The 27,018-nt window shown below is 36.3% G+C and overlaps 1 protein-coding gene across 2 annotated transcripts in view; it reads right to left on the bottom strand.

The window, feature by feature from the left end:
* Positions 1-27,018, bottom strand: part of RSBN1 (round spermatid basic protein 1) — a 51,083-nt gene that overhangs the window by 12,536 nt on the left and 11,529 nt on the right. Inside the window, exons 2-5 of one of the 2 annotated variants that reach the window (XM_082458419.1) lie at positions 25,952-26,177; positions 24,299-24,416; positions 1,006-1,143; positions 554-696 (exon numbers count right to left, since the gene is read on the bottom strand). In XM_082458419.1, the coding sequence (XP_082314545.1) occupies positions 554-696; positions 1,006-1,143; positions 24,299-24,416; positions 25,952-26,177 (625 nt within the window). Of the gene's footprint in view, positions 1-553; positions 697-1,005; positions 1,144-24,298; positions 24,417-25,503; positions 26,178-27,018 lie in introns of both variants that reach the window. The other variant, XM_082458418.1, reaches the window with a different exon arrangement.

Raw genomic sequence — 27,018 nt, 5'->3', positions numbered from 1 at the left:
AGAGAAGAGAATGACTAAATCTAAGGGAACAAAGAAAAGCTTCACAAAGGAAGTGACATCCAAGTTAAGTTTTGAAAATTCATTAAGAGTTTGCCAGGTAGAGAGAAAGATGGAGGAGGGGATGCCATTCCAAGTAAAAAGAGCAGTGCAAAAGCACAGAGTTGTGAAAGACCATGGTTTGGAAACTGAATTCAGTATGACTGGAGCAGACTAAAAGCAGATACACCTAGAAGAGATACTGTTAGGGCCAGATTAGAAAAGATCCTTGTAAACCACACAAAGGAGTTTAGACCTTTATCTTGCAGGCAGTTAGGACCCAGGTTTTAAGAAAAGAAGTGAAAATAAAATTTGTTTTTTGGAAGGATGCCTCACTCTGGAAACTGTGTAATGAGTTCACTGGACTAAGGAACTGACAGCTGGAAGATTTACTTAAGATAGCTCTTCAAATAATTTAGAAAAATGGTTTTGAAACTGTGCTCAAGTCTCAATCATCTCTATAAGCAACCAAATAAAAAAAAGTGCTTCTGCTTATTTGAGAAAAATAAATGTTTACCGTCGTCTTTTGAAGGGTGACTTTGGCATATCTGCTGTAGGGATCATCTGCTCTCCTGGCCTTACCCACATGATAGGCCCATCATCACTCTGGGACCTACACTGGAGTCGAAGGCTAGAAAGTGTACCCCATGGCAAAGTCATCTGGAAGTCAGAAGAATAAGTCACGTTAAAAAAAATTTTTAGACTATTTACAAGTTAACCCCTCACACCCAAAAGAAAGCTCTAAGGTTATTTTGTGTGTGTGTATGAAGAAAAAAATGTATTAGACAGTAATTTATATGTAAAAAAGAATAATTGAAGTTAAGTATTTTACACCAATAATTTTCTAAACATTTCTACTCAAAACATTGGATAAAAAAATTTTAATAGATAAGATTAGCTTAAAACTTTTTAATGGAAAGTGTCCATTTAAGTAATGATCAGAACTTTAATAACCTGAAAAACACTCACTTTCAGAAATGGTGATTCTTCTAACATATCAAGGAACTCTGGGAAATAATCACCAACTTCTTCATCTACTGCTCCAACAAGACTTATCTGCCGCATAGGACCTGCTCGGTAGGTGCCACAGCAGTATGTCCTGTTGACCTGAGATAAAATGAAAGAGGGGGGGGAGAAAGGACTGAAGTACACTATAACATAAGAATCAGGATAGGGTATTGTTTCCAATGTTGCTATTTCTTCTACATGCTAAGAATTCAACGGTCAGTACCTTGGATAAAGTCAATAGTTACAGAAAGGCACCCTAGCACACTGACAAATACATTGATATATGAACCATAAACAGAAATTTCAAGGTGAAAGTTAGTCCATGGTCCAACGTCTCAAGGAAATACTGAAAACATTGAGATAAACTTCTCTGAGAATGATGATTTTTGAACTTTGTGAACACTTTAAAGTGATCTTTATTAGGAAAAAAAATCAGTAAATAAACAGTTAAACTGACAGGGCAGGGGGAAAAAAAAAAAACAGACTACTGTCAAATTAATCTTCCATATTCATTTTGTACTCCCTAGCTTGAAAGCCTTCACATCAGGCCAGATACCAGGTTGACTGTTATTAAATCCAATCTCCCAGTACTTCCATATAAGATCCTCCACCCTAGGCAAGCTGATATTTTTCTCTAACCAACTTATGCCATACTTGTATCTATCTGTAGTGATTTTTCTCTTGAATCTGCCCTTCTTGGAATGTCCTCTTTTCTGTCAACCTAAATCTTAATTTTCAAAGATGAGTTCAAGATTTTTCTTCTGAAAGCCTTCCTGATATCCCTTCATAATCTAATGTTACCTGCAAGCACAGACATTTTCTCTGTACCAACTCTAGTAAACTTAGGGCATATTCTATACAAATTTGCAGCCCAGAGAATCCTAACTTTCAAACAGAATCTACCAATTGATGATTCAAAACAAGCTGATATTATTCTTCTAGTCATTTTCATGTATGTTCTTAATATTCCTACCTCCAATTTGGAATGAATGTTTCTCAAATGTAGAGACAGATCCTGTGCATACAGATGACGAGACTAAAAATGCTGGATTCTAACCAGGATTTCCACCTTGGATCAGTAACCTAGCATTTTCTACCTCAGGTAAGAGGCAGATTAGGTTGAAAAGCCTAACATATAATTATACTTTTAAATGGTGGGTCTCTATTGAACAGTCAAAAAAAAATTTTTTTAAGAATCACTTCTTACTGTTTCAAATACCACCTCTTTTGCCTCAATAGAAAGCATAAATGACCGTCTAGTATTTCTTACACAGTTCTTTAGTGCTAGTTTTTTAGCAGCATTTTCAGAATCATCCCACTGTTTTTTTTTTTCATAGACAATTTAATGTCATCCCACACATACACACACACCAAAAAAAGGTCTGAGATCTTGTTATCAAATAGCAGAGATTTCTTAATTCCTTACAAATCTTTCCCCAAAAATCTCCTTAGGTGATCCTTAAACAGCAACCGCCCAGGCCAGCATTACCTTGCATATATTTGTATGAATTACCTTCCATTCGTTTGTATGATCATCATGCTGTTAAAAGCCAGGGGAGGCAGTCTGGGAAAGAGGATGATTATGGGACATAGAGATAAGGAAGCTTTTCTAAGTAAGCATTATTCTAACCTTTCTAAGCCAAGCACCCTAAAACAACTAAAGCAGAATTTAACTTTAGTACAAGTTCTAGGAATAGTATGCTTTCAGGGCTAATAAAAGAAATACGAGTCTCCTCCAAATACCTCCCCCAACTATTCCCAATTATCAGAAATTCCTTCCAACAAAGGCTTTCAAGCTATGTGGTAAATGTCCTAAAGATGTGTCACAATTTAAATCTCACATAACTTAAGAGACCAATCTTGAAGAAGTACACTGCCATGTGGTAGTTTTCACCAACTTATGTGGCCTGCTAGCTTTGAGGCTATACAACTCTTAATGCATTATTAATTTGAAGGAATTCACATTACTTTAAATTCTGCACACAAAGTGAGACTGAATTAACATTTTTATACAGTACTCCAAGATTACCTAATTTAAGTACCACTAAATTCTGTGTAGCACTGAACTCGAAGACAACGTAAAAATGCAAACACCTAGGATAATTAATATGTGACATGAATAAATATAAAGCATCCTTTCCTATTTGGAAAGAGAAAGTAAACCTGAAGAGGAGAAATTGCCGAATTTAAGTTTGCTGAGTCTAGAAATAATCAGCCATTCAACTGTGGCCAAAAAAAAGGTAATAGCAGTAAAGCTGATTAACAGTATCTATCACTTATATAAAATAATTTAACAAATGTTAATGTTTGTGATGTATTTAAAAAACTAACAGCACAAGTTAGAAGATGGACAACATTTATGGCCAGAAATTCAACATGTACCAACTGTGTGACACTAATGCCAAACAAGCAAATTACTAATTATCCCCCAGTATCTATTCTACCCCCCCACTTTTTTTTTTTTAAGGAACAGAACTTCTTGGGCATATGGCTGCTTGGCAGCTAAGTGTGGTCTGTGACTAAGTTCTGGCCAATGAGATGTTAGCACAAGTCACATATGCAATTTCTAGAGCATATGTAATTAAGTGGCTTGCTCTCCATTTCCTCTTTCTCTCTTCTGAGCGCCAAGTTCAACCATGCACATGACAACACCAAAGGAAATGGCAAAACTTAAAGACAGAAGGAAAGGAGAATCCTAGATGACATCATGGAACACAGCTGCTTACCTCTGGGCTTGTTACTTGAGAAAGAAACTTATTTTGTCCTCGCTACTGTATGTGCGATCTCTTTGTTATGGTGGTTTAGCCTATATCTTGTATACTTTGTACTAAGGGAGGCAATACTCCATATTGCACAGATGACATCTGGAGCATTATCTCCTGCTCTGGGCTAAAAAAAAAAGTCTATTACAAGAGCACACCCGAAAGAGAACAATCAAGATGATTAGTGACTTGGAAACCATACAGATTGGAGGAAGAGTGATGAAATTTAAAATATTTCAAAAGTATTTGACTTGAAATGATTAAAGTGGGGACACAATAATCTTCAAATACTTGGAAGCTTATCACAGAAGAGTAGACTTATATAGCCTTAAATAAAGAACAAGAATTACAGGAAAGCCAGTATCATTCATTTAATAAAAGTTTACTGTATATTATATGCAGACACTGTCCTAAACACAGATACAGCAAACCAGACCCATCCTTGGCCCCTGGAAATTTACAGTCTAGTAGAGAGAGGCATATACTAAACAAATATTTAATTATAAACTGTGACAAGTCTTCAGGCACTTGTAGGACACTATAAAAGAGAACATGAGATGCTGATCTAGGGGATAAACTGTTCCTCAAAGTAACACTGAATTAAAATCTGTAGAACAAGTTTAACAGAAATAAAATCCCTTAAGCATCACCCTTTTCAGGGTCTAGAAAAAAGCTAATGATGCTAAACACAGAAAACAAAAGAGAAAAACGAAGATGAGACTGGAGAAACAAACTGTGGCTGGATTATGGAAAGCCTTGAAGACCACATTAAGAACTGGGGGAATAACTGAAGTATTCAAAGTAGTAAAAGGGAAGTTAATAGATTTGCCTTTGTTTTTTTAGGGGGGATTGGGGTTTGGTTTTGTTTTTGTTTTCTCAAAGGGACACTGAAAGAGAGATGACTAGTTAGGAAGTTTCTATAATATTCCAAATAAGAAACAACCAACTAAGCTAACATCACTGGAGTTGATTTTTTAAAGATTTGAAAAATAACTATAAGATAAAATTGTAAGGACTTGGAGAAAGTTAGATATGATAGAGAAGAGAAAGGAGTGTCAAGGATGTCTTGCAGGTTCTGCCCTTTGCAACCACATAGAGAAAGCACTCTTCCTACTGGAGGAGAGGACCAAGTTTGGGTGGGGAGGTGATATCTTCAGTTTGGGACATGATGAGCTTGAAGTCTGTAGTAGGCGAAATAGCGGCTCCCAAAGATATCCAAGTCTTAATCCCTAGAACCTGTGACTGTTATCTTATATGGCAAAAGGACTTTTCAGCTGTGAATAAATTAAGAATTTGGAGACGGCAAGATATCCTGGGTTATCCAGGTGAGCCCAAACGTAATCACAGTTGTCATAAGGAAGCAGAGGGAGATTTCACCACAGAAAGGAGAAGGTGACTTGGTGATAGAAGCTGAGATTGGATTGATGCACTCTGAAGATGGAGGAAGGGACCACAAGCCAGGAAATACAGATGGCCACTAGAAGTGTGAGGGGGGCGGGGCACAAAACAAACAAACAAAAACCCCGCAAAACAAAAAAACAAGCAAACAAACAAAAAGATTCTCCTTCAGCGCCTTCAGAACTGTAAGAGACTAAATTTTTGTTGTCTGAAGGTACTATGTTTGTGGTAATTTGCTGAAATCAGAAGAAATGGGTACTGAGGATACAAATCCTAGTCATTGTCAGTAATTGGAACTTTAGTCTTAAAAGAGACCTGACTAGAGAAAATACAGAGTCCAAAGAACAGGGGTCTTGGAAAGCTCCAAATTTAAAAAAAAAAGGGAAAGAAAAGTTGACAAAAAACAATGTAAAGGAGTTGTTAAACGGTCAGAGAGGTTCGAAGAAAACCAAGAGAGCACAGTATCATGAAAGTCAAAGTAAGAAAATACCTCAGGAGGAATTTGGTCAAAATGCTGCTAAACTTCTAGTAAGATGAAGATATAAAATGCCCACTGGTGACCTTAGCAAGAGATGTTTCAGAGAAATTATGAGGGCAGAAACCAAACTGATGTGGAGATATCAGGAAATGGAGACAGCAAGTGTAGACAATTCTTTCAAGAAGTTTGGCCGTGAAAGTAAGAAGAATTTGTAGTTAGAGGGGGAAATAGGATCAAGGGAGAATTAAGATGGAAAGACTAAGCAACCCTCCACAGGTTGTATAAGCTTTCACCAGAAATATAAGAAAGTATGTATTGCCCCATAACCCCATTAACAGGATGTTATAAAATTTTTGGAGTTTTACAAATAAGTAAAAACTGGCATCTCAGTAGTTTTAATTTCATTTTCTTAGGAATGAAGTTGTATATCTTTTCAGATAAGATTAAAGGGCCATTTTTATTTCTTTTTCTGTGAAATGTCCATTTACAACGCTTGCTTATTTTTATACTGTGTTGCTAGTATTTCTCTTATCTATTTCTAGAGCTCTTTATACTTCAGGAAGGTTAATTCTCTGTCGGTGATATGAATTTGTCTTTTGACCTTGTTTACAGTGATTTTTGTTTTTGTTTTGGTCATAGTTAGAAAGACCTTTGCCACTTCAAAGTTATAAAAGAATTCTTTCATGTTTTCTTATATTTATGTCTCCATTTTCTACATTTAAATCTTTGATCCCATTTGGAATTGACTGCGGTATACAGTGATATGAATACTAAGATAAATTCTAGATATCCTGATGTCCCAACACTACCTTCTCTTGCCACCAATGATTTGAGATGCTATCATTTTTATGCATCACATGCCTGAATGTATTTGGGTCTATTTCTGGACTTTTCTGCTTCACTGAACAATGTTCATAAATTAGTATACACTTATTTAATAATTAAACCTTTAGAATGTATTGGGAGACTGGTGAACACTTATACCACAGAAGTCCACCCACTGGAATGAAGCTTTTGAGCCCCACGTCAGGCTTCCCAACCTGGGGGTCCGGCAACGGGAGGAGGAATTCCTAGAGAATCAGACTTTGAAGCCTAGTGGGAATTGATTGCAGGACTTCGACAGGAGTGGGGGAAACAGAGAACCCACTCTTGGAGGGCACACACAAAGTAGTGTGCGCATCGGGACCCAGGGGAAGGAGCAGTGACCCTGGGGGAGACTGAACCAAACCTACCTGCTAGTGTTGGGGGGTCTTCTGCAGAGGCGGGGGGTGGCTCTGTTTCACCGTGGGGACAAGGACACCGGCAGCGGAGGCTCTGGGAAGTGCTCCTTGGCATGAGCCCTCCCAGAGTCTGCCATTAACCCCATCAAAGAGCCCAGGTAGGCTCCAGTGTTGGGTTGCCTCAGGCAAAACAACCAACAGGGAGGGAACCCAGCCCCACCAATCAACAGTCAAGTGGATTAAAGTGTTACTGAGCTCTGACCGCCACAGCAACAGTCAGCTCTACCCACCACCAGAGCCTCCCATTAAGCCTCTTAGATAGCCTCAACCACCAGAGGGCAGACAGCAGAAGCAAGAAAAACTACAATCCTGCAGCCTGTGGACCAAAAACCACAGTTACAGAAAGATAGACAAGATGAAAAGGCAGAGGGCTATATACCAGATGAAGGAACAAGAAAAAACCCCAGAAAAACAACTAAATGAAGTGGAGATAGGCAACCTTCCAGAAAAAGAATTCAGAATAATGATAGTGAAGATGATCCAGGACCTCGGAATAAGAATGGAGGCAAAGATTGAGAAGATGCAAGAAATGATTAACAGTGACATAGAAGAATTAAAGAACAAAAAAACAGAGATGACCAATACAATAACTGAAATGAAAACTACACTAGAGGGCTTCCCTGGTGGCGCAGTGGTTAGAAATCCGCCTGCCAATGCAGGGGACACGGGTTCGTGCCCCGGTCCGGGAAGATCCCACATGCCGCGGAGCGGCTAGGCCCGTGAGCCACAACTACTGAGCCTGCGCATCTGGAGCCTGTGCTCCGCAACAAGAGAGGCCGCGACAGTGAAAGGCCCGTGCACCGCGATGAAGAGTGGGCCCCGCTCGCCGCAACTGGAGAAAGCCCTTGCACAGAAACTAAGACCCAACACATCCACAAATAAATAAATAAATAAATTTATAAAAAAAAACTACACTAGAAGGAATCAATAGCAGAATAACTGAGGCAGAAGAACGGATAAGTGACCTGGAAGACAGAATGGTGGAATTCACTGCTGCGGAACAGACTAAAGAAAAAAGAATGAAAAGAAATGAAGACAGCCTAAGAGACCTCTGGGACAACATTAAACACAGCAACATTCGCATTATAGGGGTCCCAGAGGAGAAGAGAGAGAGAAAGGGCCAGAGAAAATATTTGAAGAGATTATAGTCGAAAACTTCCCTAACATGGGAAAGGAAATAGCCACCCAAGTCCAGGAAGCGCAGAGAGTCCCATACAGGATAAACCCAAGGAGAAACACACCGAGACACATAGTAATCAAAACGGCAAAAATTAAAGACAAAGAAAAATTATTGAAAGCAGCAAGAGAAAAACGACAAATAACATACAAGGGAACTCCCATAAGGTTAACAGCTGATTTCTCAGCAGAAACTCTACAAGCCAGAAGGGAGTGGCATGATATACTTAAAAGTGATGGAAGGGAAGAACCTACAACCAAGATTACTCTACTCGGCAAGGATCTCATTTAGATTTGATGGAGAAATCAAAAGCTTTACAGACAAGCAAAAGCTAAGAGAATTCAGCACCACCAAACCAGCTCTACAACAAATGCTAAAGGAACTTCTCTAAGTGGGAAACACAAGAGAAGAAAAGGACCTACAAAAACAAACCCAAAACAATTAAGAAAATGGTCATAGGAACATACATATCGATAATTACCTTAAACGTGAAAGGATTAAATGCTCCAACCAAAAGACACAAGCTTGCTGAATGGATACAAAAACAAGACCCATATATATGCTGTCTACAAGAGACCCACTTCAGACCTAGGGACACATACAGACTGAAAGTGAGGGGATGGAAAAAGATATTCCATGCAAATGGAAATCAAAAGAAAGCTGGAGTAGCTATACTCATATCAGATAAAATAGACTTTAAAGTAAAGAATGTTACAAGAGACAAAGAAGGACACTACACAATGATAAAGGGATCAATCCAAGAAGAAGATATAACAATTATAAATATATATGCACCCAACATAGGAGCACCTCAATACATAAGGCAACTGCTAACAGCCATAAAAGAGGAAATTGACAGTAACACAATAATAGTGGGGGACTTTAACACCTCACTTACACCAATGGACAGATCATCCAAAATGAAAATAAATAAGGAAACAGAAGCTTTAAATGACACAATAGACCAGATAGATTTAATTGATATTTATAGGACATTCCATCCAAAAACAGCAGATCACACGTTCTTCTCAAGTGCGCATGGAACATTCTCCACGACAGATCACATCTTGGGTCAAAAATCAAGCCTCAGTAAATTTAAGAAAATTGAAATCATATCAAGCATCTTTTCTGACCACAATGCTATGAGATTAGAAATGAATTACATGGGAAAAAACGTAAAAAAGACAAACACATGGAGGCTAAACAATACGTTACTAAATAACCAAGAGATCAATGAAGAAATCAAAGAGGAAATCAAAAAACACCTAGAGACAAATGACAATGAAAACACGACGACCCAAAACCTATGGGATACAGCAAAAGCAGTTCTAAGAGGGAAGTTTATAGCTATACAAGCCTACCTAAAGAAACAAGAAAAATCTCAAGTAAACAATCTAAACTTACACCTAAAGCAACTAGAGAAAGAAGAACAAACAAAACCCAAAGTTAGCAGAAGGAAAGAAATCATAAAGATCAGAGCAGAAATAAATGAAATAGAAACAAAGAAAACAATAGCAAAAATCAATAAAACTAAAAGCTGGTTCTTTGAGAAGATAAACAAAATTGATAAGCCATTAGCCAGACTCATCAAGAAAAAGAGGGAGAGGACTCAAATCAATAAAATCAGAAATGAAAAAGGAGAAGTTACAACAGACACTGCAGAAATACAAAGCATCCTAAGAGACTACTACAAGCAACTTTATGCCAATAAAATGGACAACCTGGAAGAAATGGACAAATTCTTAGAAAGGTATAACCTTCCAAGACTGAACCAGGAAGAAACAGAAAATATGAACAGACCAATCACAAGCAATGAAATTGAAACTGTGATTAAAAATCTTCCAACAAACAAAAGTCCAGGACCAGATGGCTTCACAGGTGAATTCTATCAAACATTTACAGAGGAGCTAACACCTATCCTTCTCAAACCCTTCCAAAAAATTGCAGAGGAAGGAACACTCCCAAACTCATTCTATGAGGCCACCATCACCCTGATACCAAAACCAGACAAAGACACTACAAGGAAAGAAAATTACAGACCAATATCACTGATGAATATAGATGCAAAAATCCTCAACAAAATACTAGCAAACAGAATCCAACAACACATTAAAAGGATCATACACCAAGATCAAGTGGGATTTATCCCAGGGATGCAAGGATTCTTCAATATATGCAAATCAATCAATGTGATACACCATATTAACAAACTGAAGAAGAAAAACCATATGATCATCTCAATAGATGCAGAAAAAGCTTTTGATAAAATTCAACACCCATTTATGATAAAAACTCTCCAGAAAGTGGGCATAGAGGGAACCTACCTCAACATAATAAAGGCCATATATGACAAACCCACAGCAAACATCATTCTCAATGGTGAAAAACTGAAAGCATTTCCTCTAAGATCAGGAATGAGACAAGGATGTCCACTCTCACCACTATTATTCAACATAGTTCTGGAAGTCCTAGCCACGGCAATCAGAGAAGAAAAAGAAATAAAAGGAATACAAATTGGAAAAGAAGAAGTAAAACTGTCACTGTTTGCAGATGACATGATATTATACATAGAGAATCCTAAAACTGCCACCAGAAAACTGCTAGAGCTAATTAATGAATATGGTAAAGTTGCAGGATACAAAATTAATGCACAGAAATCTCTTGCATTCCTATACACTAATGATGAAAAATCTGAAAGAGAAATTATGGAAACACTCCCATTTACCATTGCAACAAAAAGATAAAATACCTAGGAATAAACCTACCTAGGGAGACAAAAGACCTGTATGCAGAAAACTATAAGACACTGATGAAAGAAATTAAAGATGATACCAACAGATGGAGAGATATACCATGTTCTTGGATTGGAAGAATCAACATTGTGAAAATGACTATACTACCCAAAGCAATCTAAGATTCAATGTAATCCCTATCAAATTACCAATGGCATTTTTTACGGAACTAGAACAAATCATCTTAAAATTTGTATGGAGACACAAAAGACCCCGAATAGCCAAAGCAGTCTTCAGGGAAAAAAACGGAGCTGGAGGAATCAGACTCCCTGACTTCAGACTATACTACAAAGCTACAGTAATCAAGACAATATGGTACTGGCACAAAAACAGAAACATAGATCAATGGAACAAGATAGAAAGCCCAGAGATTAACCCACGCACCTATGGTCAACTAATCTATGACAAAGGAGGCAAAGATATACAATGGAGAAAAGACAGTCTCTTCAATAAGTGGTGCTGGGAAAACTGGACAGCTACATGTAAAAGAATGAAATTAGAATACTCCCTAACACCATACACAAAAATAAACTCAAAATGGATTAGAGACCTAAATATAAGACTGGACACTATAAAACTCTTAGAGGAAAACATAAGAAGAACACTCTTTGACATAAATCACAGCAAGATCTTTTTTGATCCACCTCCTAGAGTAATGGAAATAAAAACAAAAATAAACAAGTGGGACCTAATGAAACTTCAAAGCTTTTGCACAGCAAAGGAAACCATAAACAAGACGAAAAGACAACCCTCAGAATGGGAGAAAATATTTGCAAATGAATCAACGGACAAAGGATTAATCTCCAAAATATATAAACAGCTCATTCAGCTCAATATCAAAGAAACAAACACCCCAGTCCAAAAATGGTCAGAAGACCTAAATAGACATTTCTCCAAAGAAGACATACAGACGGCCACGAAGCACATGAAAAGCTGCTCAACATCGCTAATTATTAGAGAAATGCAAATCAAAACTACAATGAGGTATCACCTCACTCCTGTTAGAATGGGGATCATCAGAAAATCTACAAACAACAAATGCTGGAGAGGGTGTGGAGAAAAGGGAACCCTCTTGCACTGTTGGTGGGAATGTAAATTGATACAGCCACTCTGGAGAACAATATGGAGGTTCCTTAAAAAATTAAAAATAGAATTACCATATGACCCAGCAATCCCACTACTGGGCATATACCCAGAGAAAACCGTAATTCAAAAAGACACATGCACCCGAATGTTCATTGCAGCACTATTTACAATAGCCAGGTCATGGAAGCAACCTAAATGCCCATCAACAGACGAATGGATAAAGAAGTTGTGGTACATATATACAATGGAATATTACTCAGCCATAAAAAGGAACGAAATTGAGTCATTTGTTGAGACGTGGATGGATCTAGAGACTGTCATACAGAGTGAAGTAAGTCAGAAAGAGAAAAACAAATATCATATATTAATGCATGTATGTGGAACCTAGAAAAATGGTACAGATGAGCCAGTTTGCAGGGCAGAAGTTGAGACACAGATGTAGAGAATGGACATATGGACACCAAGGGGGGAAAACTGCGGTGAGGTGGGGATGGTGGTGTGCTGAATTGGGCGATTGGGATTGACATGTATACACTGATATGTATAAAACTGATGCCTAATAAGAACCTGCAGTATAAAAAAACAAACAAAACAACTAATACTAAACTTTCATTGGGTTATTTGTATGGAAATATGTTAATATAAATGTTTCAGACATTACATGAAATTCCTAAAAATCTTATATTTGTATTTGTATGGAAATATGTATGGAAATATGTTAATATAAATGTTTCAGACATTACATGAAATTTCTAAAAAAAAAAAAAAAAATCAAGACAATATGGTACTGGCACAAAAACAGAAACATAGATCAATGGAACAAGATAGAAAGCCCAGAGATAAACCCACGCACCTATGGTCAACTAATCTATGACAAAGGAGGCAAAGATATACAATGGAGAAAAGACAGTCTCTTCAATAAGTGGTGCTGGGAAAACTGGACAGCTACATGTAAAAGAATGAAATTAGAATATTCCCTAACACCATACACAAAAATAAACTCAAAATGGATTCGAGACCTAAATGTAAGACTGGACACTATAAAACTCTTAGAGGAAAACATAGGAAGAACACTCTTTGACATAAATCACAGCAAGATCTTTTTTGATCCACCTCCTAGAGTAATGGAAATAAAAACAAAAATAAACAAATGGGACCTAATGAAACTTCAAAGCTTTTGCACAGCAAAGGAAACCATAAACAAGACAAAAAGACAACCCTCAGAATGGGAGAAAATATTTGCAAACGAATCAACGGACAAAGGATTAATCTCCAAAATATATAAACAGCTCATTCAGCTCAATATTAAAGAAACAAACACCCCAATCCAAAAATGGGCAGATGACCTAAATAGACAGTTCTCCAAAGAAGACATACAGACGGCCACGAAGCACATGAAAAGATGCTCAACATCACTAATTATTAGAGAAAGGCAAATCAAAACTACAATGAGGTATCACCTCACACCAGTTAGAATGGGCATCATCAGAAAATCTACAAACAACAAATGCTGGAGAGGGTGTGGAGAAAAGGGAACCCTCTTGCACTGTTGGTGGGAATGTAAATTGACACAGCCACTATGGTAAACAATATGGAGGTTCCTTAAAAAACTAAAAATAGAATTACCATATGACCCAGCAATCCCACTACTGGGCATATACCCAGAGAAAACCATAATTCAAAAAGACACATGCACCCGAATGTTCATTGCAGCACTATTTACAATAGCCAGGTCATGGAAGCAACCTAAATGCCCATCGACAGATGAATGGATAAAGAAGTTGTGGTACATATATACAATGGAATATTACTCAGCCATAAAAAGGAACGAAATTGAATCATTTGTTGAGACGTGGATGGATCTAGAGACTGTCATACAGAGTGAAGTAAGTCAGAAAGAGAAAAACAAATATCGTATATTAACGCATGTATGTGGAACCTAGAAAAATGGTACAGATGAGCCGGTTTGCAGGGCAGAAGTTGAGACACAGATGTAGAGAACGGACATATGGACACCAAGGGGGGAAAACTGCGGTGGGGTGGGGATGGTGGTGTGCTGAACTGGGCGATTGGGATTGACATGTATACACTGATGTGTATAAAACTGATGCCTAATAAGAACCTGCAGTATAAAAAAACAAACAAACAAAACAACTAATACTAAACTTTCATTGCGTTATTTGTATGGAAATATGTTAATATAAATGTTTCAGACATTACATGAAATTTCTAAAAATCTTATATGTTCTGGTATAATGTTATAAGTCATAATCCTAGTTATTACCTTAAAATGTATATCTCAGAAATAACTAATTTTCTTGTCAACTGCATTATTATGACCTTTCATCAAATTTTTAACTGTGGTCATTTTTAAGTCTTTTGTCATTTACAGACAGTTCTGTGTGTACTCTGATGCTTTTGCAAATGTGTTCCTATAAAAGGGTTTCATCTTTTAAGAAATTCATGGAAAAGACTCTGACAAGTACAGGTTTCTGGTAACTGACTGTACTGCTGAACTGAATGAATAAGCATTTTCAGAACTCTAATGAAAAACTGATGAACTCATAAAAGTGCTAACAAAAGATCAAGATGAAAAAAAAAATTAATTACATGGGACTGAGTGAACTGATGAGGATGAGTATAATTTTTGTGACTTTCTGTCTGAATTAAAAAAAAAAAAAAATCCAACAAGGATTCAGAGGCAAAGAATATACAAATCAATTCTCACTGCAAAGTAAAGGAGCTGTTACAGTGGAGGATTACTGGACTGAATGTCAATATTATGACATAGTATGAGTGTGTTTCATGTTTGGTAATTGCAATCATTGTTGCTTCTGTTGTGGTCATCCATGTACAATGCTTGGTGTCAGTCTATTTATCTCTTGTAAAAATAAAATACAGTGTGTGTGTGTGTGTGTGTGAAAAAAATAAAAAAATTAAAAAATTAAAAAAAAAAAGAATGTATTGGTATCTGATAGGGCACTCCTCCATCATTGCTTTTCTTTTTCAAAGTTTTCCTGGCTGTTCTTGTCTGTTTACTTTTTCATATAAACTTCCAAGTCAGGTGACTGTCCCGAACAAAACAACTATTGGTATTTTTACTGGGATTATGTTCAATTTATAATTTAGGGGAAATCGTCATTTTGATGTTGGTTCTTCTTAGTCCAACAATGTGCTGTATCTTTCCATTTATGTCTTCTCTTGTGTTATGTTTTAATGCTAACGCAAAGAGTTTGGTAAAGGTGAAGAAGACTGCTAGTTAAACAAGGCAGATGGAACATATGATTTATTTATATTCCTTATCAAAACCCCACTCAAGTGAGAGTAAAATAGAAAGGCTATAAATTCCAAAAGCTCAAACAGAACAGAAGCAAAAATGATAGATACAAGTTATCAAAACATTTTTTGAAGGTTAAAAAAACGTACAGGGGAATTAGCAGACAGAGAACTTTGAACACTGAGTACCTGTATAGAAGATACCCAAAAAGCAAGTTCGTGCTACAAAATCATGGAAAGGCTAAGTATCACAGAAGGTGGGGAACGAGGCATAGAACTAAAACAAAGGAGATGGGTTTGAAATCTGTTTAAGAGTCAGTCAGACCCCTCCACTTACTTACCTTCCACCTCCCCCTCCTATACTCTTTCTTATCCTATCTATTTTGTGGAGGAAGTTAACCAGAAGACTATAGAAACAAAAATACCAGGCACAAGTATGGAAGAGACCCAGTATACTGAAAAGAGGGAATTAAAATTCCATATATTTTAACGATGAAATCACCTACCTACTTTCATAGTTCAGCTCCAAGAATTCTAGCAGACAAGGGTATTAGCTACTCTGCTCCTCTGGCAAAAATGTGGCGGATTCTCAGCTGTGAAAATTAAAAGCCCCAAAGAAAAGACCTCTAAATGCTGATATCGGGGGCTTTTCTACAATGATATGGCCAGATTCCCTACCCAGTCATCAAATGATAAGTCCTATTAGCTCTGTTCACAGAGTTTCTAATCAGTTTTGTACTGACTCATATTTAAACATAAACAGATCACCAGATGTTTGAAGAAAATAACTAACACAAACAGAAGATTAAGACAAGCAAAAACGAACTTGATGAAAGAGACACCTTAGAGCATAAAAGAAAATTTCAAAACAAGTATAATTAATATCATCAGAGAGATCAAAGAAGATATTGCATCCATGAAATAAAAACAGGAAAGTTTTTTTTTTTAATGAAAAAAACAAAAAATAAGAGCAAGCTCTTAAATTCAAAGTATTACAGCTGAAATAAATCAACAGGAGAAAAAGAAGACAGTAAAATCTCCCCAGAAAGTAGAATAAAAAGACAAAGAAAAATAAAAGGAACGATAAGAAAATTAAAGGTTTAGCCAGGAGGCCTAACACCCAACTCAAAAGTTTTAGAAAAAAAAGACAGGAAAACTGAGGTAAGGAAATTAACAAAGAAATAATAGAAAATTTACCCAAACGGAAGGATATGCATTCCCACGTTGAAAAAACCTAAACGTTCAACAGAGTGAATAAAAAAAAGACTCATTCCAATGAGATCTGAGAAAATCACAGAGGTTGCAGGTAGCTTTCAACTACACTGGTGATGCTTTATGCCTTGGGCCAGGTGGTAAGAACACAGGTGTTTGTTATTATTCTTTACCCCTCTTTATATGTCTGAAATATTTCATAAATTAAAAATCAAAAAACAACAAACAAAAGACCCATCTAAAGATACATTATTCTCAGTGTTTTGAAATTTTATAGGAAAGAGGTTTTGAAACTTCCAGAGAGAAAAAACAGGACAACTTGACACTGGATTTCTCAGTAGCAACACTAGAAGCTTAAATAAAGACAGTGGAGTAACACCTTTATAAATCTGCAGAAAAATGACCTCCAACCTAGAATTCCACACCTATCTGAACTACCAATCAAATGTAATGGTAGAAGAAAGTCTTTTCAGACATGTGAGGTCTCATTTGAGTCACTGAAATGAGGCAACAGAATAGTCATGGAATCCCAGAAGAGGAGAAAAAGGCAAACAGAAATCCCAGGATATACATGTATAGGATACGTGGGATATATACAAGATATATCAATACATCTCAGGATAGACCTGTAAATATATTCTTACTTCAATGCAGTAATATTACAAAACTGTAAACATGTTAAATGTCCAAAAACAGGAGAATAAAGTGATATAGTCACACAACAAAAAAAATAGTGGTTAAAATGAATGAACTAACTAGAATTACATGTATCAACATAATTCTCAAAAGCAATGTTGAACCAAAGCAATCTGTAGAATGATACATGCAGTATACTATTTATAAAGTGTTAAATCACACAGAATTGTTATATACATTGTTTATACATTCATACATGCATAGCAAACTATTAGAAGATATACAGAAATGATAAACCTCATATTCAGAATAAAGACTGACTTCTGGGGAGAAAAAAAAACATTCTTTTAATAAAAATAAAGGAAACATATAAAGCAGGAATTCACTTAAAATCATGTGCAATTTTCTTTATATGGGAATGGAAGGGGTAAAGATGGGATGGGGGTGAGTTAAGGTCCTAAGCAAATGGGTATAGTTTCTGTTTGGGATGATGAAAAAGTCCTAGAAACAGACAGTCGTGATGGTTGCACAACACTGCAAAAGTATTTAATGCCAGTGAATACTTCAAAATAGTTAAATAGTAAATTTCATGCTATGTATACTTTGTGACAATTTTTTTTAAATCCTAAACAGGGTGAGGGATAGAATCCAGAACACAGGCAGAAGGATTAACTTCTGAGGAGGAGGTGAGATAGCTTCTCTACCGTAACAGGAGGGAATGCAGAAAAGATGTATACAGATAAAAAGTCTGAACAATCATCATGAAGAAAAGGCAAGCAAGTTGACCAAAGAAAAGAAGTTTCCTACACAATGCTGAGGGCCCACTGGAGGCCTTATGAAACCTTATGAAGAGACAAGCTCCTGAATAAATATCAATCCAAAACTGATTTTCAAAAACATTTGCACTAGGTAGAAGTTAGACAAGATTATCTCCAAAAGCCCTTGGTTTATGATTCTATGAAATTCTAAGAGGATTGTATCTACTGGTCAAATGAAGGGAATGTGAGTATTGGTAGATGGCATACAGCTTAAAACAGTGTTTCTTAAACTTGCCTGATCATAGGAATTGAATCACTTGAGGTATTTATCTCAGGCTTCACTCCAGACCTAATGAATGAAAATTTCCAGGAATGGAACCTGAGATTCTAAATATGTGTTTGGAACTAGCAACCCCAGATTATTCTTAGGATCTGGCATATTTGAGAAACTCTGGCCTGGAAATGCCACTGAAAGCAAAGAACAAATTGAGTTCTACCACTTCCCAAAGAATGCGTTGGGGGCACAGTGGAGGAAGAAGTAAGTGTAATGAGGATTGGAGGGAGGTACGTAGAGAGCAAAAAACAAAAAAAGTAAGGCTGCTGTGGAAGCAAGAGACATAATGCCAAACAGGGAAAACTCAGTCTTGAGTAAAATCAGAAGGTACAGTGGGTAGGGGAGGACAATTTGTACATAGGGGGATAACGACTATAAGAAAATAGTAGTTAGCTTTGCATGCGTTAAATTTTTAAATTTATTTATAATATCTATAAAAGTTTAAAATTTGAATATATATATATTGCTCTGTGTCCATACATACATAGTTCTTTAGATTAGAAACTCAACTTTACAAAGTTATCCTATAACAATTGCTGAGTGTTAAATAAGCTCAGCTGTGCTCCCAATAACGCACCTTGTAATAAGGATAGCCATAAATCAGTTAAGATAGCCACTTTACTCACAACTGAAAAAACTTGGAATCAACCAACATGTCCTTTAGTAAGTGAATGGATAAATAAACTGTGGTACATCCAGACAATGAGATATTATTCAGCCCTAAAAAGAAATGAGCTATCAAGCCATGAAAAGACATGGAGGAACCTTAAATGTATATTACTAAGTGGAAGAAACCAATCTGCAAAGGCTACATATTATATGATTCCAACTATATGACATTCTTTTAGAGTTGAAACAATGGAGACACTAAAAACACTGGTGGTTGCCAAGGGTTGGGAGAAGGGGAGAAAGGGAAGAATTCGGCAGAGCAAAGAGGATTTTTAGGGCAGTGAAAATACTCTTTATGTTAGCATAATGATGGACACATTGTCACTATACATTAGTCCAAACCCATAGATTGTACAATACCAAGAGTGAATTGTAATGTAAACTATGAACTTTGGGTGATTACGATGTGTCGGTGTAGGTTCAGCAATTGTAATGTATGTACCACTCTGGCGGTGGGGGGGGGGGGTATGTTGATAGTGGGAGGAGCTATGCATATGTGGGAGCAGGGAGTATATGGGAAATCTCCATACCTTCCTCTCAATTTTGCAGTGTACCAAAAACTGCTCTAGAAAACAAACAAACAAAACTTCTTTTTAAAAAAGAAAAACTTAGAAGAACACCAAGCTAGAAATACACAATATGGAAAAACCCTGGAGGAGGAGTGGCAGGTGGGCGGGGGTTAGTAATTATCACGCAGAACTCATGTTTCAGGAAGAAGCCTTTTCGGGCTGTTTAAAAAACAGAAAGGAAAAAGCTAGCCAGCAATCTTCCTAACCTTGTGACCTGTGAACAGAAAGACATTCCCACTTTAAAAATATAGCAGTGTGAGTCAAAATGAGTTTATTATAAACTGTACTTAGAATGAGAAAAAAAAAACCCAGAACCTACCATTTTTATGCTGCTTTATAAAGTCAGCTACCTAAAATATTTATTTCTCCTTTTATGTAACACACTTGATGTGTAGTTCCTTAAAAGTTTCGAAGTTATTTACCAAGCTACAAAGCACTCTACTAGTTCTACTCTCTTAATTAGTGCTAGCAGTACACTATAACATGTTAATTATGTTACTCAAAGATGAGGAACACCTAATAAGCCCGTTTTAAGCCTTACCACAACACACAATGAAGAAATAACACTTGGTGACTTTCTCTGGAACAGTAGACATTACCATTTTATAGCTGTAACAGTAACAGTTGTAAGAACTTCTACTACCACCTGAAGTTAAAGAGTATGATCCTCAGTAAAAGATTTCAATATTATACATATGGAGAAATTTTTTTTAAAAAAAGCAGAACTTAAAATACGCACATCTGCCAGATAAAGAGAACAAAATCCTATTATGCTAGACATATGTGTAAAATCAATCCCCTCCCTCCCCTACCACATACCCTTCATCTCCATATACAACCTTCAATTACTTAAGATACTATAAGGTGAAAACAGTCTCAGATGGTGATATTTAAAACAACTCCCCATTTAACTTCACATATATTTTAGTGTTGTTTGTTGCTTCTATTTGCAATTCATGTACAGAATCTAACACTTATAGCCTTGCTGATTCTTGGACCAGCAACATCAACGTCATCTGGGAGCTTGTTAGAAATGCAGACTCTAAAGCCCCAATCCAGACCTACAAAATCAAAAGGTGCATTTTATAGGCACATTAAAATTTGCTAAACCCTCACCTACAGGATTAAACACCATTCAGAGACAGAGGAAAAAACAATTCCTCTTTGAAGATCTGCCACTATTTAACCTTGGGAAAGGTCAACCAAAATGTGACCTTCCTCATCTATAAAACAAAGGCTTGGAAATGGCCTCCACTTGCTCTAAAATCCTTTTAGTCCATAAAATGACCAGAAGAATATCTGAATTTTCAATCCGTTTATCAGCTGCCACAGGATTTTTATAAGGAGGAGAGCTAAGGATTGCATACTTATTGCAGAACTATCACACTTTAAAGTTGAAAACCATTAAAAAAAAGTTTTCAAGTAGCCAATAATTACAAGATATAGCAGCTAAGCAAAAAAAAAAAAAAAAATTTCTAAGTGAACACTAATTTTTCTCTATTAACTGACCAAAAGATTCCACAAACACTTAAAACTTTTTGGTCAAAATTGTTATTAACCAATGACTATTTAAAACTTAATTAGACCTGAATAATCCTACAGAATTATAAAAATACCATACTGTATCAATACATATGTAGTCCTTTAGATTGGAAACTCAACTTTACAAAGTTATCCTATATCAACTGCTGAGAGAGAAGTAATCAAATTTGAGGATCAGCTTGGTGCTTCAATTGCTATTTATCATGAACTTACCTCTTTTGGTGTTAAAACAATTAAGTTTTATAGAACAGTAAAAGAAAAAAACAACCACCTCTATGTGCATCCTAGCTTTGTTACTACAATAATTTAAAAATATAAAAGTAACAGAAGCTGTAATTTTTCTTGCACAAAACAAACTTACATTTTACTTCCTCCAGATAGAACAGGTGAGTTCTCAAGTAGTACCTCTCAAACCTTAATATGCATATGAATCACCTGAGGAGCTTGTTAAAATGCAGATTCTGAATCAGAAGATCTGGGTAGGGGTCTGAGAGTCTGCATTGCTAATAAGCTCCCTGGTGATATCAAATTTATTCATAGAGCAAGTAGCAAGCTTCTAAAAAAAAAAGAAGCGTAATTTACAGTATTTAGATGGTCATTGTTTGCAAAGCACCGGTCTTGATAATGTGTCCAATTAAATTCCTAATTAAGCAACCTAACACTTTTCTGTCCTTATCTTACTTGACCCCTAATACGGACATGATATTTAAGCCCTCCATCATTCTTAATATCTAGAAAACTTATACTGTAACCTTCCTTCTACCTCTCTTTCTTTTTGATCTCTTCCCATGCTCCTCATACATGTGGGTGCATCACAGAATTCCATTCATAGCTTCATCTCTTCCATTTCTAACGCTGTCCCTGGACCACCTACATGCTAATGGTCCAACTTCTTCATCTCCGGCCTAGATGTCTCCCAGTCTTAGATCCATTTACTCAACTACCTAACAGACATTTCTGTTAGTCTTCACAAGTACCTCAACATAAAATATCTCAAACTGAACTCATCAATACCTTACACCCCTAGAAACCAACTTTTTCAACCCTGTATTGACTTTGTGACCAGCACCACCATCCACCCATTTGCCCAAACCACATTTTTTTAAGACTCCATCCTTCTCCCTCATCAAGTGCAATTAATCCCATGTTCTAATTATTTCTCAAATTTCATTTCTTCCTCTCTAATGTCAATATCAGCCTGGACATGGATCATTTCCGATCTAGTTACCACAGTAACTGGTTTAACCAGTCTTCTTGCTTCCAATCTCATTTTCCTCCTCAATTCCACCCTTCAGACTACTGTGTAATCTTTGCAAACATAACTTGATACCTCTCCCCTATTAAAATTCACCAATGATTCTCCATTACCTTTGGGAAAAAGTACTAACTTTTTTTTAGCACATCATACAAAGCTCTTCACAAGTCTGATTTTGTCTATCTCTCCAGTGTTAACTCCCCTTAACAGCATGTACTCTTGCCATGTCAAGCGATTTGCAGGTCCTTGAAAGTGCCACATTCTCTAATGACTCCATGTGTTTGCATAGGCCATTATACGCTTTGCTTAAAATGCCCTTATTATGCTAAGTAATCTTCTTTCAAGACTCTACTCAAGCATCACAGTCTTTAAAATGCCTTTTCCAATCACTTCAAGTCTGAGTTAGGTAACACCACAAACTGTGCTCCCTCTATTATAGGGTTTTGCCTATATATACCTCTATTCTAGTATTTATCAAACTATATTATAATTGCTGGTTTATTCATCTCTTCCACTAGATTGAGCTCATCAATTAGTCCTTTTAAGAACAGATTGTGCAGTACATGGTAGGTTCTCAATATATGTTTGCTGAATAAACTGTCTTGAACTATAGTCATGAATAATTACCATGGCTACATATTTAAACTATAAATAACTTCTATTAACTGTGTCTATAAGGTAATAAACTTACCTCGCTTTATTTATAGGCTTAACAGAACTTCGTAAGACTTCACAAAACACAGAATTCCTAACGTATTCACTTAATTCCCAACAATCTAAAGTTATTTATGAAAAATATTAGAATAGCTTTCTGAATATTGTGTTAAACTGAGATATTTTAATTTCACTGACCAGAATGTTTAGACAAATAAAGGCACTAGTCTCATACTCCAATGAGGGAAGGAGTATGGTAAAACGATGTTATCAATTGTTCAGGTGGCTTAGGTTTGCATACTATTTCTTTTTTTGGGGGGGGGCATACCCCACGGCTTGTGGGACCTTAGTTCCCCAACCAGGGATTGAACCCAGGCCCGTGGCAGTGAAAGCTCCAAGTCCTAACCACCGGACCGCCAGGGAATTTCCTATTTCTATATACTAGCTACATGACCCTGTATAACAATGAACATCTCCAAGCCTCAGTTTCTTCAATGGAAAACAGATAAAATTGCTTACCTACCCCACAGATTATTTCAAATATTAAGATACGAATGTGAAAGCATTTCTATAAACCATAAAGTGTTAAACAAATCTGAACTACTGTATTAGCTTCCATCCCAACATATGCCAAAGATTTTAGTTGCAAAATAGTTTCATGGGCTACGACAACCTCCCATACGCACCCCGTCTGTCTCTCCAATGACTGAAAATTCATAAATAAAATTAAGTTACAGGATCACCAGAGCACAAGACTTACTTAATAGTCCTCAATATTCTTATGTGGTTGAAGTGATTAATGATATCTAACTTAATAATAAACTGATATGTTCTTAAAAAGTGGTTATTTTATAAATCTCAAAGTAAATCTCAAGGTAAGTTGTTGGTACAGTCATTTAAATTTCAGCTCCATTAAAAAATTAATTGGAGGACAAAAATCAGCAGGGAATATTTAGAGATATTTTCTTCTATTAACTATTTAGACTGGGTACTGTCTATTGACATATAAGCTTGATCCTCTAGAGACTAACTAATATGAAAGTTAAAAAGTCACCATTACAAAACCAAGACTTTCTTTCCCCACAAGTTTCTGGCTTATTTCTCAGATATGCTTGCTGGTCTATCAATTAGAAGAGAAAATCTGCTGCATTTTTCTAAACTAAAAAAATGATAGAGCACATTAATTCTGCTCTCAGCAATTTCCTTCTTTGTTAAATAGGGACTTAGGAGGATTATGGACTATATTAAAAGAACTGTTTTCAGTCCCTTTTCCAATATTTATAAAAATAGGATTCCTTAACCTTCAAAGGGCAAAACTCCTTTAAAAAAAAAAAAAGGAAAAACAAAATCTACTACAAAAGTCAGCACTTCGGTACCTGATTGTGGTAACAAGGCCAAAATCCAAGACGAAGCCCTTTATTGCACATCGTGTTCCAACGTCTTGGGCAGCCCCATCTTGCGACCTCTCCAGATTGGCTGCTCCTGCTCTCTCTACTGCAGAGAGAACTTCAATTAGAGAAATTCTGAAGCTCATAAATCTAAACTGGATACTCCCCTCATTGGAGGTAAGGATGATAAGAATCACTAAAAAGATTCAAATTAGAGAAGGTTTCATATATATGTAAGTGGCTTGAAACCACTATAATGCAGGCAGCTGAGAGTCTTATTATGCAAGTCTATTTACCTAAAAAAAAATCTTAAGGAAAAGAATGGCAGCAAATTATTAGATAACCTGAAAAAATAGGTTATATAATCATAAATCTCTAAAAATGAAATATTCTCCACTAAACTTGTGTAGAATTTATATCTATAATACAAACTTATAGCTGACCATTCATGTTCATAATCCTTATGATAAAAGCAAGCAAGAAACAAACTAGGACACATTATCAACCACTTTTCATGCCCTAAAATAACTTCACTGAAAAAATGATTGGTTAAAAACCACTGGTTAGGAAGGAGAGGTTTCCCTGCTGACTTAAGCCTAGCTGCCCAAGCAAGGCTTTAGAAAATGTCTTCACCTACAACAGTGCAAAGGCAGAAGGAGCAGAGCCTATGGCGGTCTTCCTAGTGACACTTCCAAGTCACATAAATGGGGTATGTTTCTGGGATAGACTGCCAACAAGTTACTGAAAGAAGAGAAACAAGAACAGCAAAAACCTGACAAATAAACAGGCCAATGCCCTCATGTGTTTTATTATGACATAAAAGCTAAGTCTTAACTAAAGTTACCTTGAGGCTATCAGATCGAAATCACATCCTCCATACTAACATTATCCAATTTGTGAAAAACTGAATTGGTTTTCAAGCTGATTTTCCACAAAAATTTGTTCCACAAAAAATGACGTAAGACATGTATAAAACATTTCTTAGACCAAGCAAGTAACAAGCCACATCCCAAAGAACTTCAGGAATTAAGATTTTTCAATCAGAGTTATAAAAAAACAATTTTAACCACTTTTACCACCATGAATTTTAATCAAAAGTGTGCTGGTATGTGCTATGCAACAGAATGAAGTTAATACTTTTGAGATACTGTAACCTGTATTTACTAAATAATTTAACAATGATTTTACCTTACCTGAGTGTGAAAATTTGAAATGGTGGTTGTTTCAATATCTTTCTTGCCCAGAATTTCCATTTTCACTGGAGTGTTGGGGAAATTAAAAGCAAAGTAGTCCAAGAAGTCTGGGAGATAAGCGGCCGCTCCATGCACTATTGCTAAAGCATAGTAAGCAGCATTTTTCTCGTTTTCACTGAATGTCAAAGCAAGAAACTCCTCAGAAAATCTCTCCATCTCCATTGGAGACAAAAATGAGAGTTCATCCATGTAAGCATGAAGGACAAGAGCACCACCATTGGACTGGTGTTCCTCATGAATAAAGTTGCTAAATTTAGTACCTGTTTTTAAGAAATTCCTACGAATAGAATGTTCCTGGTGAGTCATAAAAGGTGTTTGTACTCCCTGGGGTACCCGATATTCTTGCATGCCCAAATTTAATCGACACAGCTGTTCATCTTTCAGATACCTGAAGGACTCCTTATTAACTCCTGAAGTGCTATTTATTTGTCCTTGGGTGAGGATTTCCTTACTGATGCGGGTCAGGCCAGCACAGATGGTTTGTACTTCCTTATTGTACATTTTAAGGCGTCTTCCTCGCATATCTTCTCGGTGTTTCTTTTTCTTTTTCTTCTTTATTTTCTTCAAGACAAAATCATCAGCTCTCTGGGTTTTACCATTTTCATCTGGTGTTTCTGGCCACAATAATTAAAAAGAAGTTAGTTGCTAGGCCTAATGTCAACATACAAGCTTCTTAAGGTATGCAATCTCAAATTAAATAGCCTATTCTCAGTTTCTCTGAATTTGCCACTATAATTTACATGTTTATAAAATGAATGAGACAAAGATCTTAAAATACAAAAATATTCTGGATTGAAAATTACGCTAAAAAGTAGGTAATGCAAAGGTAAGCATATAACTTAATATGACTTACAATCAAAACTAAAGATAATATATAAATAATTTCACATATGCCATACTGTATGTTCAGGAACCATTGTAAAATCTAAATTAAAGCACGCCATATTTTGCTGTTTGTCTACAAGTTACTATGATATATATAGGCAAATCAAAGACAAATTAAGCTGTTAAGACACCATTTTGCCTAATAAATTGGCAAGATTCGGGGTGGGGGGGAATTCTTATACACTGTTGCTAGAAATATAAACTGGTACAACCTTCATGGAGGGCAATTTGGTACCCCCAAAATGAATATGCACCAAAGCCTTGGAAATACTTATAATTCTTAGTCCCATAAATTCCACCCCCAAGTAAAAATTACCCAAGAAAATAACTAAGAAAAGATAACATAAAGATATTCACGACAGTGTTATTTAGGGAATCCCCTAAATGACTAAAAACAGAATATGGATTAAACTCTGGTACTTACATACTGATAAAATACTACCCAGCCATTCTAAATTATATTATAGGTAAAAAGAACTGACAAATTACAAGGTTATGAAATGTTTACATTGTCACGCTTCCAGAAAGCCTTCTCTAACAACTCTTTCCCACCCAGTTTGGATAGCTACT

Source organism: Balaenoptera physalus (assembly GCF_965194825.1).
Source record: "Balaenoptera physalus genome assembly, chromosome: 1".
Taxonomy (NCBI): Eukaryota; Metazoa; Chordata; class Mammalia; order Artiodactyla; family Balaenopteridae; genus Balaenoptera; species Balaenoptera physalus.
This window is presented reverse-complemented; position numbering and strand designations above follow the sequence as displayed.